General features: G+C 37.2%; 1 protein-coding gene across 4 annotated transcripts in view; it reads left to right on the top strand.

Annotated features, from left to right (window-relative positions):
* Positions 1-22,834, top strand: part of ATP11B (ATPase phospholipid transporting 11B (putative)) — a 117,865-nt gene that overhangs the window by 32,674 nt on the left and 62,357 nt on the right. For all 4 annotated transcript variants that reach the window (XM_070406735.1, XM_070406736.1, XM_070406738.1 and 1 more), the window contains exons 3-8: positions 4,630-4,719; positions 6,308-6,388; positions 13,120-13,227; positions 13,409-13,537; positions 14,066-14,169; positions 22,348-22,395. In XM_070406735.1, the coding sequence (XP_070262836.1) occupies positions 4,630-4,719; positions 6,308-6,388; positions 13,120-13,227; positions 13,409-13,537; positions 14,066-14,169; positions 22,348-22,395 (560 nt within the window). The remainder of the gene's footprint in view (positions 1-4,629; positions 4,720-6,307; positions 6,389-13,119; positions 13,228-13,408; positions 13,538-14,065; positions 14,170-22,347; positions 22,396-22,834) is intronic.

Raw genomic sequence — 22,834 nt, 5'->3', positions numbered from 1 at the left:
CCATGATTTTTAAAATATAGACTTTATGTTTTTGCAGTTTGTAGATTGCATGTTTTTGTAGAAATGTAGAATTAATGTTTTTTACCACAATTTCAAGAATGCATACATATACATATATGTATATATATGCGCACACACACACACACACACACACACACACATACACACAGTAGGTCCTCGGGTTACGTCAGAGATCTGTTCCTACGGCGCAATGTAATGCAATTTTCTCTGTAAGTCGGAATCCACCTACGTAAGCACCTACGTCACTCACCTGGAGCACATACACAGCAGTAATGAAGTGAAACAGTGAAAAAAATTTAAAAGAAAGATAACAATTCCTGACCTTTACTTGTGGTAAATAAATAATAAAAAACATAAAGCACATATGTACATATGTCATAATGATGGAACTTTTTTTTTAATAAATAAATGGGAGATGGCAACATAACCATGAAAGGACGTATGTCGCGTCTGATGTAACCCGAGGACTGCCTGTATATGTATACTAGAGACCCGATGCACGAAATTTTTGCAAGAGTAGGCCTTCTTTCCCTGGGCTGCAAATACCAGCTTCCCTCTGGCACCTGGGACCCTGGCTTCCCTCTGGCCAATTTTTTTTTTTTCTGACCACAAATGAAGCTGGCTTTTATTACTCCTTTTTTACTACTTTTTTAGTGTACTGTTGTTCCCTTAAACTCTTCCAGAGTGCATTATCTTTTATTCCACAAAGCCATAATGAACTTTCCTCCTCTTTGCCTTTATTCATACTGTCCTTCCTTCCCAAAATGTTCTTCCTCTATTTGCCCTCTATTTTCAGCCTGTGAATTTTCTCTCTTATAGCCCATGTCAAATATGACCTGTGTTATTAAATTTTCCTTTCTAACTGCTTTTTCCTTTCAATTCTTTGTATATTTCTTCATTTTTTATCTTCGAATGCATCTATTGATATTTTGTTCTTAATCCCCTTTATTTAATATTGAATTTATCATTGTTCCTCTTACCGTGCAAGTGTCTTGCATGTTGTAGATGCATGATATGTTTTGGTTTAATTTAATTTACCACACTGACTACCTTATTTTAAATTTAAACTTCTTTGCAAAAGATTTAATATTATATCTTTCTTTTGTTCTCTTACTAATGTCAGACCTTACAAAGGAGAAAAGTCAACTATACAGTCATATACATAACTGCAGAGAAGTTATATTTCTAATTCATATTTCTTGCCCATTATTACATAAAAATTTGCAATTTTTAAAGCATGATAAATCATTAGTTTTCTCAGAATATTTTCATATTGTTTAATATTATTTTACCAGTGTCCCTCTTCTACATAAGACAGGACAAGCACAGAATTTAAACTCATTTAATTTATTAATATATTTGTATTTTAGAAAACCTGGAAACAGCAATCCCTAACATATGTAAGCTAATTTTCATAAGAAATTCTTATTTATTCTAACTTTTTCCATTGCATTATTGAGCTAGCCAAAGGAAATGTCCCAAAACCAATTACCTTTCTGCCAATTTATGTAGTTGTTCTTTTCAGCATTCTGAAAGACAAAATATATTATCACTGTTTTAATTTAAATAGCTTGATGTAAACTTAGGACATTGCCAACGTAATTCTTATAAAGTTTATATATTTGATTTGATGACTGAGGAAGTTACATGGAATACTCTGACCCCTGTAGGGACAACTGTATTTTTACTCTGGTTAAGATCAGCTAGAGATTATTTGAAACAGAGTTATTACCATCTCATGTATAGTTATCGAACAATTTGTTTTGGTGCTGGGAAGTATCTACCTCTCTTCTTTATAGACCCCTGACATAAATCCCAATCCCAGAATCTCGAGCCACTGGTTCTACTACAGGAAAATATGTTTCAGGTATCCTAGATTAGAACTGAAAAATATAATTTCATCTAAGAAAAGAGGTTGTTAGCTATTGTATAAATATTTGCTTTTGTGGGCTCTTTTAGGAATCTAACTGGTCAGAACACATACCTAAGTTATGGGTTTGATCCCTAGTCGGGGCATGTACAGGAAGCAACCAATGGATGTTTTTCTCACATCACTGTTTCTTTCTTTCTCTCTGTCTCTCTCCCTCCCCTCCCCCCTTCCTTTCTCTCTAAAAAATTAATAAAAACATATCCTTGGTTGGGGATTAAAAAATAAATTGCTCATATGGGAAAGGAAGTTTCAGGTCTCAAACCAACTGATTAAAAAGTAAATTTTTGACATACACAATTTTAGAAATTAGAACCGTCTTACATTGCACCAGATAAAATTAGGTAAAATGTCTCTTTAGATATCTTGAATTGTCAATTAAGGCTTCATTGCTTGACATCAGGATAGTTATCTGGAAAAAAACCCCAAACATTTCAACCATGTTTATTTATTTACTAGAGGCCTGGCGCACGAAATTTGAGCATGGGTACGGTCCCTAGGCCTGGCTTGCGATCAGGACCATCTTCCCCAGCTGCCCGCAGCAAGCCCTGCCCCCCTGCCCCCTGCCCCCTGCCCCCTGCTGCCACACACCCCCGGCTCTCTGTTCGCCATCGGGCAATTGGAGCCTGCCGGCCGGGGAAAAGGACCAAGAGGTGGTCAGTGTACCTGGTAGTGACTGGTTGAGCAGTAGTTCTGGTCATTCCACCATTAGGGTCAATTTGCATATTACCCTTTTATTATATAGGATTCATCTATTTTATTAAAGTTTTGATCTCCAACTATGTGCCAAGTAGTAGTATAATTGCCAGATAGAGCAATAAATAAAACAATATTCCTATCCTCAGAGATCTTACATTCTACTGGGAGAATGTACATAGGGTAACGTAACAGTGCTTATAAAGTGTTTTCCTGTCTCATATATGAAGTTGTGTTGTAATGAGTGACACAAGTGAAATTTGTACTGTATTTGTATCCTGCCCCTATTATATAGTACTAGAGGCCCAGTGCACGAAATTTGTACATGGGGGGGGAGGGGTCCCTTCTGCCCAGCCTGCACCCTCTCCAATCCGGGACCCTTTGGGGGATGTCTGACTGCCAGTCATGCCCGATAAACCGGCAGTCGTACATCCCTCTCACAATCCGGGATCGCTGGCTCCTAACTGCTCACCTGCCTGCCTGCCTGGTCACCCCAACTGCCGCCCCCCTCCCTGGCCGGCCTGGTCGCCCCCATCTGCCCCCCCTCTATCAGCATGGTTGCCTCTTACTGCCACCCCTGCCGACCTGGTCACCCCTAATTGCCCCCCCCCCCCACCCCTTGCCGGCTTGGTCGCCCCCAACTGCCCTCCTTGCCAGCCTGGTCGCTCCACACAGCCTGCTGTTCAGTCGTTTGGTTGTCCCTCACTAACCCCCCTGATGGCCTGGTCGCCCACACAGCCTGCTGTTCAGTCGTTTGGTTGTCCCTCACTAACCCCCGTGCCAGACTTGTCGCCCCATGCAACCTGCTGGTCATTACTGTTACTGCGATGGCGTCCCAGACAATTTGCATATTCCTGTATAATTAGTATAGATTACAGGCTTATGAGTTGATTAATAATATTATCAGACACATAGCAATTAATATGAGCCAGGTTATTTCCTAATTGCTTTGTAAATATATTAGCTCATTCAGTCTTTTTATAACATGATTATAAAATACAATATGATTATTATTGTCCTCTTTTTATAGAGGTTAACAAGGTCATTTAGTGACCTTGAATTAGGATGTAGGCCAGAACAATTTAAACCCCCTACCATCTATGTTCTTAACCATTATGCTTCACTGTTTTACTTTAAATTGTGAAAGATTTTCATATCCTTTATGAGAGTTTCTTGGTGAGTATTCCAGTGATCACTTATCTAAAGTATCTTTTATTTTTATTTTTTTTTTAATCCTCAACAGGATATTTTTTTCATTTATTTTTTGAGTGAGTGGAAGGGAGAGCTGAGGGGAAGAAAAGGAGAGAAATATTGATGTGAAAGAAGCACATCACTTGGTTGCCTGCTGTACCCAGGTACATTCCCTTGATTGGAATTGAACCTGAGACCCTTTGGTGCATGGGCTGACAGTAGTACCATTGAGCCACACCGACCAGGGCTAAACAATTTTTTTTTTAATGTTGTTTTATATCTGTCTTCTCCAGCTTCTAAAATATCAAGAATTTAGTAGAAAAATTGCTAGGTTACAGTTTACCTTATTTTTAAAAATTATACTAAAATTGCCAATAAATAGTAAAAGGAAAAAGAGTAGAATAAAATTTTGAGACTCTAAAAATCAGATAGTTTCTATAGCTTGGGGCAGGGTGAAAGGAGCAAATGGGGTAGGGAAATGGGGGACATCTATAATAGAGTCAACAATAAAATAAGAATTACACAAGTGCTCACTTCAGCAGCATATATACTAAAATTGGAACAATATAGAGATTAGTATAGCATACAAATTGTGAAGCGTTTCATTTTATTTTATTTTTTGTAAACTTTAGAAAGAAAGAAATCCAACAAATTTCAATCATTAAAAAAAGAGTTACATGAATTTGGCTAAGAGCTTAGTAAATTGGATTTCACTTTTATTATTCTATCCATAGAGTGTATATTATTTTTAAACATTAATTTATTGTTCTCTTCTCTTTCTCTTTTTTTTTTAGTACACTGTGTGGAATTTTGTTCCAAAGAATTTATTTGAACAATTCAGAAGAGTGGCAAATTTTTATTTTCTTATTATATTTTTGGTTCAGGTAAGCTTTATCATTCAATAGATCGTTAAATTTATAGATAAAATTTCTAAAAATACGTTGTCAGGGAAAAGTTACATAACATTCTAAATCATTTGCTTTTGGGGTCATATTTTTTTTCTGCAGAGCTTACCCATCGTATTCAATGAATACAATTATTTAACCACATCTAGATTTCTAAAAACTAGCCAGTGAATTTTAAGATTAATTTTATTTGTTTCATTATTGATATGCTGTGGTGCTGATAACCAAAGCCAAGAAAATAACATCATCTTTCAGATGCTTGTTCAGAACATAAATATTTTGGGTTTTAATATGCAGCACATGTTTTTGGCACATTTTTGCCTATAGAACCATCTTGGTACAAAGTGAATTTTTCTTTTTTTTTTTTTTAATGTCAATTTTACTTTTATTTAAAATAATTTTTTTTTCATTTTTAAAAATCCTCATGAAAATAGATTTTTGTTTAGGAGACTGTTTTTTTTAAACTTGAACCAGTATTAATTATAGACTATTTAACAGTTTCTTAATTTCACATTGCTTTTTTTTCTTAATATCAAAATATCAAGAGAATAGCTTATGAAACTTGAATATGAATCAATATTTAAAAATAGTTATTACTATTTTCTTTTAAAAAGATTATTTTTTTCTGATAATACTTTAGCAGTCTCTTTCAATGTGGCATTGAATTTTCGTATGAACTCTGAACTTTCTCAGTAGAACCTAGAATTTCAAAAGAAAAAAAACACTTGCCAAGTTATTACTTTAAAGCTTGAGAGGAAACATTTACTATTTTCTAAAAATTGCTTTTCTTCATGAACAGAGAAGAAACTTCTGATTTTTTTTTTTTATCAATAGAACATCAGCTTGGTTTTCTCGGGAAAGTGAGAAATTTATACTAACCGTGTCACATAACATGCGTTTGTGAAATTACCAGCTAAAATCAGGAATTCAGCTTCTCTGTGGAATAGAACAAATTTAATTGTCCTCTATGGTGTAAAGAAACATTAATAGTAAATTATTTAGAGTCATATTCTAACTAGCAAAACATAATTAGTGCAGAAATTTCTTTACTTCTCCAGCAGCTTTTAAAACCTCAGTTGTATGATATACATAATAATTGCAGCATCATTTTCCAAGCTGTACCCTTTCTGGCTCTGCTAGATTTAACAAAATCACTTATGGAAGAAAAACTCTTTCTCTAGTCCCATTCCTTGCTCTGTCTCCCTAAGTAGTGAGTTTATTCTGAATCCCAGTGTAAAAATTACTGACAGACTTTTCAGCATTTATCAGGATTGGCGAAGAAGTGTGAAATGAGATTCAGAGCAGCTGTAGCTCCACTTCTTGGCAAATATTGAGGAAGAACTGAAGTACTCTCTGTTAAGAAGGCAGATAAAAGTGAACTTGTAAAACTGAACTAAATTATCCTCACTGTATAATATGTCCCTCCTATTATTTTTACTCTGGACTATGATACTCATTTTGTGTAGTGTTCTCAGAATTCCTAGTATGTTTGAGATTTAAGATGTTAATAGCATGATATGTACAATATAAAAATATAATATTCTGCATTCTTTTTTTTAAAATCCAGCTTATGATTGATACACCTACCAGTCCAATTACCAGTGGACTTCCATTATTCTTTGTGATAACAGTAACTGCCATAAAACAGGTATGAGTTGCTTCCTATTCTTGTTTCCCCGTGTCATTTGCAAGTTGCTAAATATGTCTACTCCAAGGTAACATCTATTGTTGAGAAAATAATTTCCATAAGAAAGCAGCAAATGTTTTTGATGTTGCATATGGTAAAAATAAACTGAGTTAAGCCTCACTATTATATTTCAGGTGATTCATGGTATGTTTACCATTGTTAAAATGTTGTTCTCTTGACACCCAGGAAGCATTCAAAACAAGCATTTTATATGTATAAACCAAATTATATATGAAACATAATTATTATAATCATCTTTGTAGAGTTTGACAATATTTCAAGGAAATACAGCTCTAGCTGATTTGGCTCAGTGGATAGAGCGTCAGCTTGAGGACTGAAGGGTCCCGGGTTCGATTTCAGTCAAGGGCACATACCTCGGTTGCAGGCTACATCCTCGGCCCTGGTCAGGGAGTGTTCAGGACTCAACCAATCAATGTGTCTCTGCAATAGATGTTTTTTTTTCTCTTTCTTCCCATCCCTTCCACTCTCTCTAAAAAATAAATGGAAAAATATCCTCAGGTGAGGATTAACAAAAAAAGAAAAGAAAATACAATTCAAAATGGATATGTTTATGGGGAGTGGAGCATGTACTTCTAACATGAACATCCTATATCATAAAAGGCTAATATACAAATCGACCAGACAGTGGAACAACCAGTTGCTATGACACACACTGACCACCAGGGGGCAGTTGCTCAACACAGGAGCTTCCCCCTGGTGGTCAGTTCACTTCCGCAGGGGGAGCGCCACTCAGCCAGAAGCCCTGAGGGCTCACAGCTGGCGAGTGCAGCGGCGGAGGCGGGAACCTCTCCCACCTCCATGGCAGTGTAAGGATGTCTGACTGATGGCTTAGGCCTGCTCCCCGAGGTCTCCCGGACTGCGAGAGGGCGCAGGTCAGGCTGAAGGATACCCTCCCCACCCCCTGAGTGCATGAATTTCATGCACCGGGCCTCTAGTTCTAAATAAAAATTGTGTAGTGCTTTCCTACTTGTTACACTTTCTCTGGTTAAGTTGATTTTTATGTAAAGTTGTACCCTAGTGGGAAGTAGCTTCAACCAAATCCTGAATTGGTATTGAATTCTAGATATAGAAAAGAAGATTATTATTGGATGAACATGTCAAGTTAGAAATAAAGGAATCTGTAGAAAGGTCATGTCTTTATAACTACCATTTCTCTAAAGATCTTGGCAGGACCTCAGTTATACAGAGATTGTTTCTTCCACTTGAAAGAGAGTTAGTTGAATTTTCTTATGTAAATTTGATAAATTTTCATTTTATAAGATTTAGGGATAAGGTTTAAATTGCCTTGGAAGTAAAATTGACAAACATTTTATAATCTGAGATGTAGTATATTTAACTTATGTTATATATCTAGTATGTCAGAATATCATGCTACTGCTCTCACTGTTTGATTTTCCTTTAGTGTTCTTTTGGAAACTGTCAGTCAGCATTCAAATCACTTCATATGGTCACATATTTACTTGGTTTTGCAGATGTCATTTATTTCATCAGAGTAACACAGATTTGTCCCTTGGACCTATTTTCTATATGTAGTTCCCTTTTAGGTAATTTCATCCATGGTAGTGGCTTAAAGTACCATTTATATGTTAATGGTTCCCAAATATATATGTATCCTGAATCTATTGCCTGAACTCTGACACTCATGTACAACTGTGCACCTTTTCCATTGGGATAGCTTAGGCTTTTCCTGACCATGTTATTCTCTCATTTTCTCCTCTGGTCTTTTTTCTTCCTGTCATTTGGTGCTACCTCTTTCTGTTGAATAAATGTTTGTTTGTCTGTTGCCTTCATTTGAATATTCAGCTCTGTGAGGGCAGATACTTTGTTTTATAAACCAGTTTATTTCTAGTGACCAGAACAAGGTCATGCTTCGATTATATCTCCAATAAATAATTTGCTTGACAGATAAATGAATGAATGAATGAATGAATGAATGAATGAAGCTATTGAGTATTTTTTTGAAGCAATTTAAAATGTTGCAGTACTTCTTGCCCTGGTTTCCCAATCTACACTATTAAAAGACAAACATGCAAATTGACCGTACCTTCGCTATGCATTAAGCCATGCCCACCAGCCAATCAGCGACTATATGCAAATTAACCCAACCAAGATGGCGGCCGGCAGCCACGGAGCTGGAGCAAGCAGGAGGCTTGGTTGCCCCAGTGATGGAGGAAACCAAGCTTCCCACCTGCCGTGGCCAATTCTGAGCTCCACTCAAGGCAACAAAGTTTCTATTATAGAAGATAAATAACCCCAGGTACCTGCTTTCATCCGGCCGTGGCCACGGAGCTTGAGCAAGCAGGAGGCTTGGGTTGCCCCTGGCGATGGAGGAAGCCAAGCTTCCCGCCCGCCCTGGCCGGCTCTGAGCTCCACTCAAGGCTACAAAGTTTCAATTATAGAAGGTAAATAAATCCCAGAATTAAAAATAAGAAAGAAAAAAAGGAGAGACTGGGAGCGTCCATCACCGGGGGGCTTGGCCAGCCTGAAAACGGCCCTCAGTCCCTCACCCAGGCTGGCCAGGCACCCTAGTGGGGACCCCCCACCCTAAAGAGGGTGTGATCAGCCTGAAAATAGCCATCAGCCCCTCACCCAGGCTGGCCAAACCTCCATGAGGTGAGGGCCCCCACTGGGGGTGGGCTTGACCAGCCTGCAAACAGCCATCAGCCCCTTACCCAGGCTGGCCAGGCACCCCAGTGGGGACCCTTACCCTGAAGAGGGTGTGACCAGCCTGCAAACAGCCATCAGCCCCTCACCCAGGCTGGCCAGGCACCCCAGTGGGGACCCCCATCCTGAAGGGGGTGTGACCAGCTGCAAACACCCATCAGCCCCTCACCCAGGCTGGCCAGGCACCCCAGTGGGACCCCCACCCCGATCTGGGACACCCTTCAGGGAAAACCAGCCAGCCCCCACCGTGCACCAGGCCTCTATCCTATCTAATAAAAGAGTAATATGCAAATTGACCCTAACAGCAGAAATACTGGGAATGCCTGGTCACTATGACACACACTGACCACCGGGGGCAGATGCTCAATGCAGGAGCTGTCCCCTGGTGGTCAGTGCACTTCCACAGGGGGAGCTCTGCTCAGCCACAAGCCAGGCTGATGGCTGCCAGCACAGTGGTGGTGGCAGGAGCCTCTCCCGCCTCCTCAGAAGCACTAAGGATGTCCGACTGCAGCTTAAGTCTGCTCCCTGCTGGTAAGTGGACATCCCCTGAGGGCTGCTGGGCTGCCAGAGGGATGTCTGACTTCCAGTTTGGGCCTGATCCCCCAGGGAGTGGACCTAAGCCAGCAGGTGGACATCCTCCGAGGGGTCCCAGACTGCAAGAGGGCATAGGCCGGGCTGAGGGACCCCCCCGAGTGCACAAATTTTTGTGCACCGGGCCTCTAGTGTATATATATTTGGTCTAATATAGCCTGGGTTTATTTGGAATGTGATACCATTAACCAAATTGAAAAATGCTGATAAAAATCTGCAAAATAGGAATGTGATGCCATTAACCAAGTTGAAAATCTGAAAAATAATCTGCAAAATAGAAGTTAAATATATTTATTATTATTGACATCCTGTTTCCTTATAAAATGGGTTATAAAAACACATAATATAAAAAGCAGAAAGATGATACCTCAAACCTGTGTTACAGTGGTTGACGTAGTTAATTCCTAAATTTACATGAGAGCTTCTTGACAACTAAAGCAAAAGCAGAAATCTGAAAGGTCATAACTTCAAAGAGAAAATTTGATATATAAGGATTTTTTCCCTTTACAACGTCAGGATTCAGAGTTTTCTCTTTTTTAACAACTATTCCTACATTGTGCTCATTTAATAACACACAACACACTAGAATATACTGTTCAGGTTTATTTGCCCATTCCTATAGATCAGTAGAATAAATTTTAGAAAAATTGTACAAATGCAAGTTGCCATGTCCAGTCTTTCTTTTTTCTCCCCTTTTAGTCTGCCTTTGTCCTTTGTCCTTTTATCAAAATAAGAAAAGCTATATTATCAGTTTTTATACTCTGAGTAAAGATGTTAGTTTTCTTGTTTTTTTAACTTCTCCCAACCATATTTGCATATTAAAGGTTTTTATAGTTATGTAATGCAAGGTGTAGTGCTGTGGTAAACATCATAGTCTGTGCCTTCTGTGAGCATAAAACCTATGAAGTAGGGAAGATAAACCCAAACACAAAAGCAGTTATAGTTCAGTAAGGTAGTGGTCAGACCCAGTGAGCTGAGATGTTCAGAGAAAGGATGGAACACTGTCTGGATAATCAAGGAGGGTTTCGTGGAAGAAACATTTTTAGAGATGAGACTTGGAATAAGGGTAAAATGACAATTGGTGAAAAAGGTAAAGTAGCAACAAACAACTTACGGAAATTCCCAAATGTAAGAAAAGGCAAGACCTTTTTTGTGAAATGACATGACTGACTAATGTTTGACACTATGTAGGAAAGTACTAAAAAGTAATACTGGAAATGTAGCTTGGTAAATTAAACAGTCTGGAAGATTCTTTGGTCTAAACATTGGAGAGTTATTGAGGGGGCTTTGAACAGGATAGCGAATTAAAACAATGTTTTAGAAAGATTAATCTGGCAGTAATATGTAGGATGGATTAAAATTTGTGAACTTGTGTTATAAATGATAATGTTTTTATTATTAATTTCATCTGGCTATAAAAGGAACTATGTTTTTTGACAGTTTCAGAAAAAAACGTTTTGACCCTCCATTAAATTTCTTTAAAATTGTCATACCACATCTTCAGTGGGGCCAACATAATTTTTTTTTTTTTTAGAGAGAAAGAAACATCGATTTGTTGTTCCACTTATTTATGCATTCATTGGTTGATTCTTGTATGTGCCCTGACCAGGAATCAAACCGGCAGCCTTGGCATATTCAGATGCTCTAACCAACTGAATTATCTGCTTAGGGCTGCATCATTTAAATACTTTAAGAATGGTTTCCCAAAAGGTTTTCCCTGAAAAAAAGATCTTGAAGTAATTTTTAATATTTGCTTTATATGTTATAGTGTTCTAACATTTTTAGGTAATAGATGCACATGTTTTAAAAAATAGAAAGTACAAAATCTCATATAAATAAAAGTTATTTATACTTCTATCCCCCTCCACCCCCTGTCTCCTGGTTCTCCTCCCCTGAGGGAGCCATTATTTGTACATTAGTCCAGATATTGATACAGAGTGTTTTCAAAGGTAAGCATTTTTTCCCCACAAATGTTAGTATAGAACACAACACATTCTGTTCTTTTATCACTTAATGCTATCAGATATCATTTTGTTATCTTGTGTTATACCTCTGAGTTCTTGAATTTTCTTTGAAATAACACAAGACGTGCACTTAGTCTTTGTGAAATGCTTATGTTTGTTTCCCTTTTTAATGATGATCCACATACCCTACCATATTTTTTGGAAGTACAAATAATAATTCTATTGGTCTAGTGTTTAAGAAAGTAAAATAATTCAACATCAGTTTTAAAATGTGTTCTTTTTTTCTATTTATTGTCTGTAATAATGCTGTATGAATTTTTATATATATACTAGAGGCCCGATGCATGAAATTCATGCAAGAGTAGTAGGCCTTCCTTGCCCTGGCTGCCGGCACCAGCTTCCCTATGGCACCCAGGACCCGGGCTTCCCTCGCAGCCCCGGCTTCTTCCAGAAGGTGTAGCATATTATGCTTTTATTATTATAGATATATTTAGAGAGAAGAAGGAGGGAGAGAGAAACATTGATGTGAGAGAGAAACATTGCAAACCTCTTGCACTAGCCCTGTCTAGGGTTCTGACTAGAAATTGAACCTGCCACCATTTGGTATATGGGACGATGCTCCAACCAACTGAGCCACATCAGACTGGCTGCATAAATTTATATTTTATGTTTAAAATATCATTTGTATGTAGAAGCAACAGAACTTACTGATTGACTAGGTGTTAAGGAAAGGTAGGAATAAAAAAGTGACTCCCCAGATTTCTAGTATGAGCAGCTTAGTAGATGATGATGTCATTTGTCAAGATGGGTAACATTGAAAATGCAACAGATTTAGAAGATAACATCATTAGTTTAGTTTTGAAATGTTCAATATATTAGATATCAAAATGGAGATATTAAGAATACAGTTGGATATTCAAGTTTAGAGTCTAAAAGAAAGATTGAGCTGGAGATATAAATTTCAGAAATTTTTGAAGACCACAGGTACACAAGAAATCTTGTAGCGAGAAAGTGAAGGGTGAAAAAAGGGCCCATAAAGATGACAGAAGAGGCTTTCATAAGGAAATTGAGAAAGATTAACGGAGAGATACTGTGAAAATAAGAAAAATGTATGTAATGAAACCAAGTTTTTATGAGTATATGCATTAAAATAGCCTAATATAATTCTGGTGAATGAAATGTTTGGGGGCGATTTTTATGTTTCTTTTTCTTATTTGATAAAAATATCTTCTAATTAGGTGAAGAGATTAGCCAAAGAACATATATTCATAGCCCATGGACACAGACAATAGTGTGAAGGCCAGGGGAGTTGGGGGGGGCGGGGGGGGGGGGTCTGGGTAGAGATGGGCAAAGGAGAGGATAGGGGACATCTGTAATAGTGTCAACAATAAAAAAAATGTATCTCCTAATTATACTAAAAAGGGCACATTTTTATTCTTTTGACATGTACAGGGGTATGAAGATTGGTTACGGCATAACTCAGATAATGAAGTAAATGGAGCTCCTGTTTATGTTGTTCGAAGTGGTGGCCTTGTAAAAACGAGATCAAAAAACATCCGGGTATGCATTTAGTAAATAATGTATATCAATTATATTTTGATGTCACAAACTTTAATCTGATTAATTTTATCAAAAGCCTGCTTTTCTACATTAAAATATTGTGATAGACTACTTGTTTAGAACCCAATTAGTCCTTGCCTTTTAAAATTGGTATATTCACTCTCCCCAAAATTCTTCATAGGTGGGTGATATTGTTCGAATAGCCAAAGATGAAATTTTCCCTGCAGATTTGGTGCTTCTGTCCTCAGATCGACCCGATGGTTCTTGTCACATTACAACTGCTAGTTTGGATGGAGAAACTAACCTAAAGGTTTGTATGTGTATAAAATGCCTTTGGATTATAGTGATATTTTCCTTTGGTTAAGGTAATAAAATTTGACCTGATAAAGGCGAAATATTTTTAAATTACTGAAAATTTTAAGAGTCACTAAGTTTTTTAAAAGAAATAATGTTTTATATTTATTTCAAGGGTAGCCTCACATGGTTTAGTCAAGTTAAAAATGGGAAGTGTTTTTAGGAAAAATAAAATATTTTAATATTTTGGTGTTCTTTTTAGATAAGGGAGGTTTGAAATAGATGAGGATATAAAGTACAGCATAGGGAATATATATGTATATATGGTGCCAGATGGTTGCTAGATTTATCAGAGGGGTCACTTAGTAAGTTATATAAATGTCTAATCACGATTGTACACCTGATTATATTATAATCTAGATAATACTGTATGGCTACTGTAACTGAAAAATAAATTATTTTTTCAAAAAGAAATAGATGATATGTATGGTCCCATTTAGATCTTGAAACTGCAGTTTAATCCTTGTGTTTTTGTTTTTTTCAGACTCATGTGGCAGTTCCAGAAACAGCAAAATTACAAACAGTTGCTAATTTGGACACTCTTGTAGCTGTGATAGAATGTCAGCAACCAGAAGCAGACTTGTATAGGTATGGTGTGATAGTCAACCTACTCATTTTAAGTCCTGTTTACAGATCTCATTTTTACCATCATAAACATACAATGAAATCTTTAGCTAATTAAAGACATTATTGAAGAGGAGGTAGTGGAGAGATATATTTAAGGGAAAAAAGGCTAAAGCAGAATTTGCCAGAATTCTAATCCAAAGTATTAATTCAAAAACAGTGCTCTTTTATTCAGACATTTCTTTCCATTACTATATGAACTGGCTTTATCACTATAATAGGAAATTTTATAACAATAATAGTAGTTATAAGAGAAGTAAGATTAATATTATCTTTTTGATCCTCACCTGAGGATATTTTTCCATTGATTTTTTAGAGAGAGTAGAAAAGAGAGGGAATGACAGAGAGAAATATCGATGTGAGAAAAACACATTGATTGGTTGCCTCCTGCACAAGCCCCAACCAGGGCCCAGGGATAGGGAGGACCCTGCAACTGACGTATGTGCCCTTGACTGGAATCAAACCTAGAACCCTTTGGTCTGCAGGCCAGTGCTCTATTCACCCAGCCAAACTGGCTAGGGCAAAGTAAGATTATTTCGTTAGAAGAAAAGAACTCTGTGTATACATGTACTCTATGAAGGCAAGGGCTCTGTCTTTGTGTTCACTTGGAACGAATTCCTTTTAATGTTGTGATTTACTAAATACAGTGTAAGTCATCTTCCAGTGATAGACTAATTATTGTGGGCTGTGAAATAGGAACAACTTTTTATTATTAAAGTGATATACTAAACTCATTTTTACTCAGTAACTGATGATTGAATATAAATTATAACCACCTTGTAAAATTCACCCTCAGCTTCTTGTCATATAATATGTCTCCCTCTATTGGTTGAAATGTTCATATCTTATTAGTCATTTGCTTTTCCAGAATAATCTCTTACATAATTTGTTTTGGATACATATATTATTTATAATGGAGTTTTCTATGTGATGTTATAAAATTTTGTGGTTTCATTATAGTCAAATGAAGTATAGAACTTTCTAATTAGCTAAAAATTTGCTGTCCTATGCTTTAAGAGTTTAAACTATGAGATTTAACTATGACGAATTTAGTACTTAAGATTTCTATGTTGCTATTATTTCCTTGTCTCAAAAAATGGTGAGTTATAAAAAAATTTTATGAAACGGAGCATTAAGCAGGCATAAGATTAATATGAGATCAAGTATCACTAATGTGATGGTGGGTAGTTTTTATATTATCTTGGAAAATGTGGAAAAAGTTAAAACTTTTTAATAGGAAATAATTCACTATTAAATATAAGATGTTCCTCTATTTTATCTCTCTTTTTTCCGTACTGAAAGTATATATTTTGTTGTTTTTTGTTTTTGTTTTTTTTTGTTTTTTTTTTTAAATATATTTTATTGATTTTTTACAGAGAGGAAGAGAGAGAGATAGAGAGTTAGAAACATCGATGAGAGAGAAACATCAATCAGCTGCCTCTTGCACATCTCCTACTGGGGATATGCCCGCAACCAAGGTACATGCCCTTGACCGGAATCGAACCTGGGACCTTTCAGTCCGCAGGCCGACGCTCTATCCATTGAGCCAAACCGGTTTCGGCATATTTTGTTTTAAATATAAATGTAACTACTACAGAACACTTTTGTAATAGAAAGATGACTCACATTTATTGCTGTTTGTATTCATTCAGCAAGTTATTGTTGAGCACCTATCTGTTCATTATGCTGAGTGGGAAATAAGATGAATCAACATGGTTTCTATCCTTGAGGAACTCATAGCTGTAAAGACGTTATATATATAAAACTATATTTTTCCACTTTTCTGTATGCTACATATAAAGGGAATATTGAAAGCATTTTAAGTGTCCAAGAAGGAGAATGCTTAGATGGGTACATGGTATAGATATAGAAGAGGGAAATATGTAGATTATAAAAATATTTTCAAAGAACTTAATGACATAAGAACATATTGAAATATAATGTTAAATAAGATACAGAGTTGTAGCCCTAACTGGTTTGGCTCAGTGGATAGAGCGTCGGCCTGCAGACTGAAGGGTCTCGGGTTCAATTCCAGTCAAGGGCATGTACCTTGGTTGTGGGCACATTCACAGTAGGGGGCGTGCAGGGGGCAGCTGATCGATGTTTCTAACTCTCTATCCCTCTCCCTTCCTCTCTGTAAAAAATCAATAAAATATATTTTTAAAAAAATATACAGAGTTGTAGCTCTCATAATCGCAATTATATATTATTTATTTATTTTTTAAAATGAAATCTTTATTGTTCAGATTATTACATTTGTTCCTCTTTTTTCCCCCATAACTCCCCTCCACCCAGTTCCCACCCCACCCTCTGCCCTCACTCCCCACCCACTGTCCTCATCCATAGGTGTACGATCTTTGTCCAGTCTCTTCCCGCATCCCCCACACCCCTTTCCCCCCCAAGAATAGTCAGTCCATTCCCTTTCTATGTCCCTGATTCTATTATAATCACCAGTTCATTCTGTTCATCAGGTTATTTATTCACTTGATTTTTAGATTCACTTGTTGATAGATGTGTATTTGTTGTTCATAATTTGTATCTTTACCTTTTTCTTCTTCCTCTTCTTAAAGGATACCTTTCAGCATTTCATATAATACTGATTTGGTGGTGATGAACTCCTTTAGCTTTTTCTTATCTGTGAAGCTCTTTATCTGACCTTCAATTCTGAATGATAGCTTTGCTGGATAAAGTAATCTTGGTTGTAGGTTCTTGGTATTCATCACTTTGAATATTTCTTGCCACTCCCTTCTGGCCTGCAAAGTTTCTGTTGAGAAATCAGCTGACAGTCTTATGGGTACTCCCTTGTAGGTAACTGACTTTCTTTCTCTTGCTGCTTTTAAGATTCTCTCTTTGTCTTTTGCTCTTGGCATTTTAATTATGATGTGTCTTGGTGTGGTCCTCTTTGGATTCCTTTTGTTTGGGGTTCTCTGTGCTTCCTGGACTTGTAAGTCTATTTCTTTCACCAGGTAGGGGAAGTTTTCTGTCATTATTTCTTCAAATAGGTTTTCAATATCTTGCTCTCTCTCTTCTTCTGGCACCCCCATAATTCAGATGTTGGTACGCTTGAAGCTGTCCCAGAGGCTCCTTACACTATCTTCGTATTTTTGGATTCTTTTTTCATTTTGCTTTTCTGGTTGGGTGTTTTTTGCTTCTTCGTATTTCAAATCTTTGACTTGATTCTTGCAATCCTCTGGTCTGCTGTTGGGAGTCTGTATAATATTCTTTATTTCAGTCAGTGTATGCTTAATTTCTAGTTGGTCCTTTATCACAACATCGAGGGTCTCACTAGATTTCTTGAGGGTGTCATTAAGTTTATCAGCGGTTTCTAGAAAATTCTTGAAAAACCTTAAAAGTGTGGTTTTGAACTCTATATCCAGTAGTTTGCTTTCCTCCATTTCTGTCATTTGTGTCCTGTTTCTTTGTCTCGGCATTTTTTATGCTTTGCTGTGTCGATAGAGTGGCTTTCTGTGCTAAGTGTCCTATAGGGCCCAGTGGCTCAGGCTCCCCAATTACCTGAGGTAGACACTCTTGGTGCACCCCCTTGTGGGCTTTGTGCACAGTCTTGTTGTAGTTAAGCCTTGATTGTTGTAGGTAACACTGGGAGGATTTGTCCTCCAGGCCAATTGGCTGTGAGAATCAGCTGTATCTACGGTGGGAGAACTTCTGTGCTGAAGACACCCTTATGGGGCAAGACTTGCTTCAGTGGGGCTTTGGTGCTCACTGAGTCTGCCCCCTGAGTGTGTCCCTTATGGATCTGAGTTGTAATTGGACGGTCCCACTCTGACCACTGGGTACACTGGCTCTTGGATCTAAGGAGGTGCTAATCTAGCCTCTGCCTGAGGCTACCCAGCAGAAGCCAGCTGTGATGCAATGCAAGTTGCCCTGGGGCCATGGGGCAGCTGCAGTTTGTTAAGTAATTTTCAGATTACAAAGGGCCGGGCCTTTCATATGCAAAAGCCTCCGTGCACAGCTTGGGCGGGGCGGGGTCCCATGGGATCAACAGGGCGGGCGGAGAGAGCAGTATGGCTACTCTCAGTCCTGCCCTCAGAGGCCCCAGCAATCGCTGCGAGCGCCTCCGAGAGAAAGCTGCCCTCGAGTTCCGACCGATGCCAGACAGTCCTGTTTTTCCCGTATGAGTCTGGTCCCCAGAGACTCGCCCGGAACTGGAGCTCAGAGCTTGAGACTCCCTCCCGATTGAAAAAGACAATCGTGTCCTCAGCCACCAGCCCTCTCCGCATGCAATTCCGCACCTTTGTATTTTATTTCCGCACCGCACCTCCTCTGAGTCTCAGTATGCTTTTCTCTTTCCTTCTAGTTGTAGAATTTCCACTCAGCCAGCCTTCCTGTGGTTCTGGATGATGGCCGTTATGTCTTTTAGTTGTATTTTTGAAGTGGTTGTGTGAGGCAGCAATCTCCGGTGTTTACCTATGCCGCCATCTTGGTTTCTCCTAGAAATTTTTTGATATTTCTTGGTGGTAAGATTTCAGCTGTTTTTTATTTATTTTTGTTCTCCATATTTTCTAATATTTCTTGAAAGAATGTGGAATGCTTTCGTAATTTAAAAAAGTTTTCCATTTTACTGTACAGTATTCTTTTTTAAAATTAAGTCTTTATTGTTGCAAGTATTATATATGTCACCCTTTTTCCCCCATTGACTCATCTGTACAGTATTCTTAATGATCATTTCTAATGGCTGCATAATAGTCTAAGTGCATATACTATTACCTAACCATTACCTAATTTTTCAATACTTAACTCTTCCTCTGTTTTGCTATTACAAACATTATTTGGCGCCTTGTTATAAATAAGTTCATCAATTCAAAATCCAGTGACTAGATAGTTCATCGCTTCTCCTTTTTGATACAATTAGTTCACTTGGCTCCCAGGATACTCCCCTCTCTTGGTTTTTCTCCTACTTCAATAGTCTCTCCTTTCAGTCTCTTTGCTGAGTTCTCCTCTTCTCCCTGACTCCTTGATGTTAGAGTGCCCTAGTACTGTCCTTGGTTCTCTTCCCTTTCCTACCTATACTTTTCACTATCTACACTCACGCCTTTGGTGATTGCATCCAAGGTAATGGCTTTAAAAATAATCTACATGCTAACTCACAGATTTATATCTCCATTCAAGATATAAATTTCCCAAATTCCAGACTGTTATATCCAAGTTCATGTTCTACAGTTCTACTTAGACATTTAGTAGAAATCTCAAATTAATCATGTTGAGAACTGAGCTGATTTTCCCTCCAAAACTTTTTATGCCAACAGTCTTTCCTTACCTTAGTTGATGACAGTCTCTCCTTCCAATTCTTCAGGCCAATATCCCTGGAGTCAACATCCCCTCTCTACTAACCTCTCCTCACCTCTTTCCTACATCTCATCTCAACCCATCAGAACATCTTATTTCTTCACCTGCAAAATATATCCAAAATGTGACCATCTTTTATTCATTTCACTGCTACTAATTTGTTCTTAGCCAGCATAGCCTCCTACCTGGCTTACTGCTATTCTTACCAGTTTTCCCCTTTCTTTCTCTTGCAGTCTGTTCTCACAAAAGCAGCCGAGTGATCCTTAATTTTTTTGACTCTGACTTAGAACTTCCACGTCTAGGAATTTTTTTCTAACAAAATAATGAAATTCTACTACTCGTAGGAACTTAGCTTAATGAAAATGTGAAAAGATATGTATACAGGATGTTCAGGGCTGCATTGTTTAGACCAGTGATTTTTAACCGGTATGCTGCAAGAATTTTTATTTTATTTTACTTGTTTTATAAATTTCTATTTTTTTCTAATAACATGTTTTAAAACTTATTTACTTATTCCTTTTTTTTCTAATAAACATATTTTTAAACTTATTTATTAATTTTTAAAATCTCGCCCAGGATATTTTTCCATTGATTTTTAGAGAGAGTGGAAGGGAGGGGGAGAGACAGAGAGAGAGAAACATTGATGTAAGAGAGACACATCGATAAGGATTGGTTGCCTCCTGCACATGCCCCCACCAGGGTCCTGCAACCAAGGTGTCTTCCCTTGACCAGAATCGAACCCAGGACCCTTCAACCCACAGGCTGATGTTCTATCCACTGAGTCAAGGCTAGGGCACTGCAAGAATTTTTAAAACATGCAATACCTGACTATTTAGTCAGAGGCACTGACCTCTTTTCCCTTAGATTGTCAAATTAAAAAATAACAACAGCCAACACAACTGTAGCCGTCTGTGTGAATGAATAAAAATTATACCTTTTTATTTTTTGGTCAGATCGGCAAAAAAATGTACTTTTTGGTGTGCTACAGAATTTTAGTAATTAGCTTATGTGTACTATGAGATGCAATAGGTTGAAAATGACTGGTTTAGACTACCCATAAGTAGGAAAAAACATAAACTTTCATTAGTAGTAAATTATTTAAATAAATTACACAGTAACCCCCAAAACACAATATTATGTGTGGCCATTAAAAATAATGATGTAGATCTATGTTTTTGACAGGACATGTTAAGTGGGGGAGGGTATTACCAACAGTATTTAAGGTATGGTCCCATTTTTGTTTTTAAGATACATATTTATCTATATGTGTATGGAAAAAAGCCTGGAAAACATATCCCAAAGTAATAGCAGTGTTTGTATCTGAGTGGTGGGATTACCTGTAATGGTATTTCCTTTTTGATATCCTTTTTATATTATCTGAATCATTTTATGAAATGTGTGTGTTTGTGTGTATATCTATATATATAAAAGCCTAAGTGACCATTACACCTGGTCGCTATGACACGCATTGACCACCAGGGGGCAGACGCTCAATGCAGCCAACCTTTCGCAGCCGGCCAACCTCCCATGGCCCCTCCCCCTGGCTGGCCTGCCGATCGCCAGCCAGGGGGAGAGACCCCACCCGTGCACGAATTTATGCACCAGACCTCTAGTAGTCCTTATAATCAGAAAAGAGAATGGTAAAGCTATTTTTGCTTTGAAACAAAACAGTGTGGCTTTGGAGAAAGGGCTAAGGAAAGTTCAAGATGAGTTAATCCAGCATGGAACTAGCATGAACCAACAAGAAGTGCCTTACCATTAAAGATAACAGGACAGATAAAATGAAGGAATACAGGAATTCTCTTGTTGGAATTTAGCTCAGGAAAATCAAAAGAGTGGTCTGCATCATCTCTGAAAGATGCCCAGGGAGACAACAGCTGAATTAGTTCTTTAAATCTAAATTCAAAGTTGAAGTTGGAAACAAGGCTACATAAAATCCATTAAGTGGAAATTAAAAAAGAAAAAGAAAAAACAGCAGTGCATTTCCCTGATACAGACAGTTGAATGAAGCAGAAGTAAGAGATTAGCAAGAAACAATGAAGCCAAAGGGATAAACCATCTGTGACCTGGAAACAGGAGGAATAATAGGGGACATTGGGAAGGGAATGCTTAATATTGCCTTGCCTAGTTAAATGATTAACATGAAGCTCTGTCTAGAATTTGCTTCAACTCAAAATTTACTTCTCACTGTAGTAGAAAATAATTGTTCATTTGAATTGACTGTGCTATGGAGCTGTTTAAGTAGTGGAATTTGGAACTGAAAGGGCAGGTTATGAAAATTCATTGATAACAAGCCACCTATTCTAGAAGCTTTGGAGTTCCCTGATAGGTTTTTGCTTACTACTCTATTCCCACCACTTAATTCACACGTAGTAGTTGCTCAATGAATATCTGTTGGATGAATGAATGAATGAATGAATGAATAAGTAAATGAGTGATTCTAATCACAGGAAGCTTATTTAATAAACTGTGATGAAATATTTGAGCATTCATTGTTGGCTAAATAATGTATACTTATGTAGCAAATATAAATTCTCATGATGATAAAACTAATAATGGTAATAATATATAACATTTATATCACCATTTTTAAAACATTTTTACATTCATTACCTCATTCATAGCTGGAGTGGGATGGCAAGAATTGTTAGAGCTCAATGACTGGTAAATATTGATTTTTATAATTTCTAACATAATTATTGGACCATTCATAAAAAGAAAAGGTTGGCTTGTTTCATGTATAAGAATAGTGCCAAAAGTATCTAAAGTTTTCCACCTATGGATGTCATAAGTAACATATATTTGGGTTTTTTTGTAACATGATGAATTCTTTGATAGATTCATGGGACGAATGATAATAACTCAACAAATGGAAGAAATTGTAAGGTAAGAACAAAATCACATTATTTGGGGGAGGGACTAAAATCAAGTTAAAGAAATATTAGATAAGTAAGCTTCATATAATGTAAAAGGGTTCACTTGAAAGCACTTAGCACTTTATCTTTTAGTTATCTATAGCAGCAACAAGTGAAGGTGAAGCAATTTCATGAAGTAATATCAAAATAATTTAGCAAAATTATTTATATACTTACATTTTTTTCTAATATCAGGTAGTAACATAAAAGGAAACATAAACATTCTTATTCAAATCCTTACCCACCACTTAAAGTCTAGAATACAAGAAATGTTTTCTATAATGTTTAACAAGTATAAGTGTTACAGACTTCTTCATTTCAAAATCATTTAACACAAACTAGAGTACTTAGTGGCCAATCCAGAACCTCTTATTTACTCTTTTGGTTTTTTGTTTGGTTGATTGTTTTGT

Source organism: Myotis yumanensis, unplaced genomic scaffold, assembly GCF_028538775.1.
Source record: "Myotis yumanensis isolate MYYU_CA2020_CCGP unplaced genomic scaffold, mMyoYum1.0.hap1 SCAF_2, whole genome shotgun sequence".
Taxonomy (NCBI): domain Eukaryota; kingdom Metazoa; phylum Chordata; class Mammalia; order Chiroptera; family Vespertilionidae; genus Myotis; species Myotis yumanensis.
This window is presented reverse-complemented; position numbering and strand designations above follow the sequence as displayed.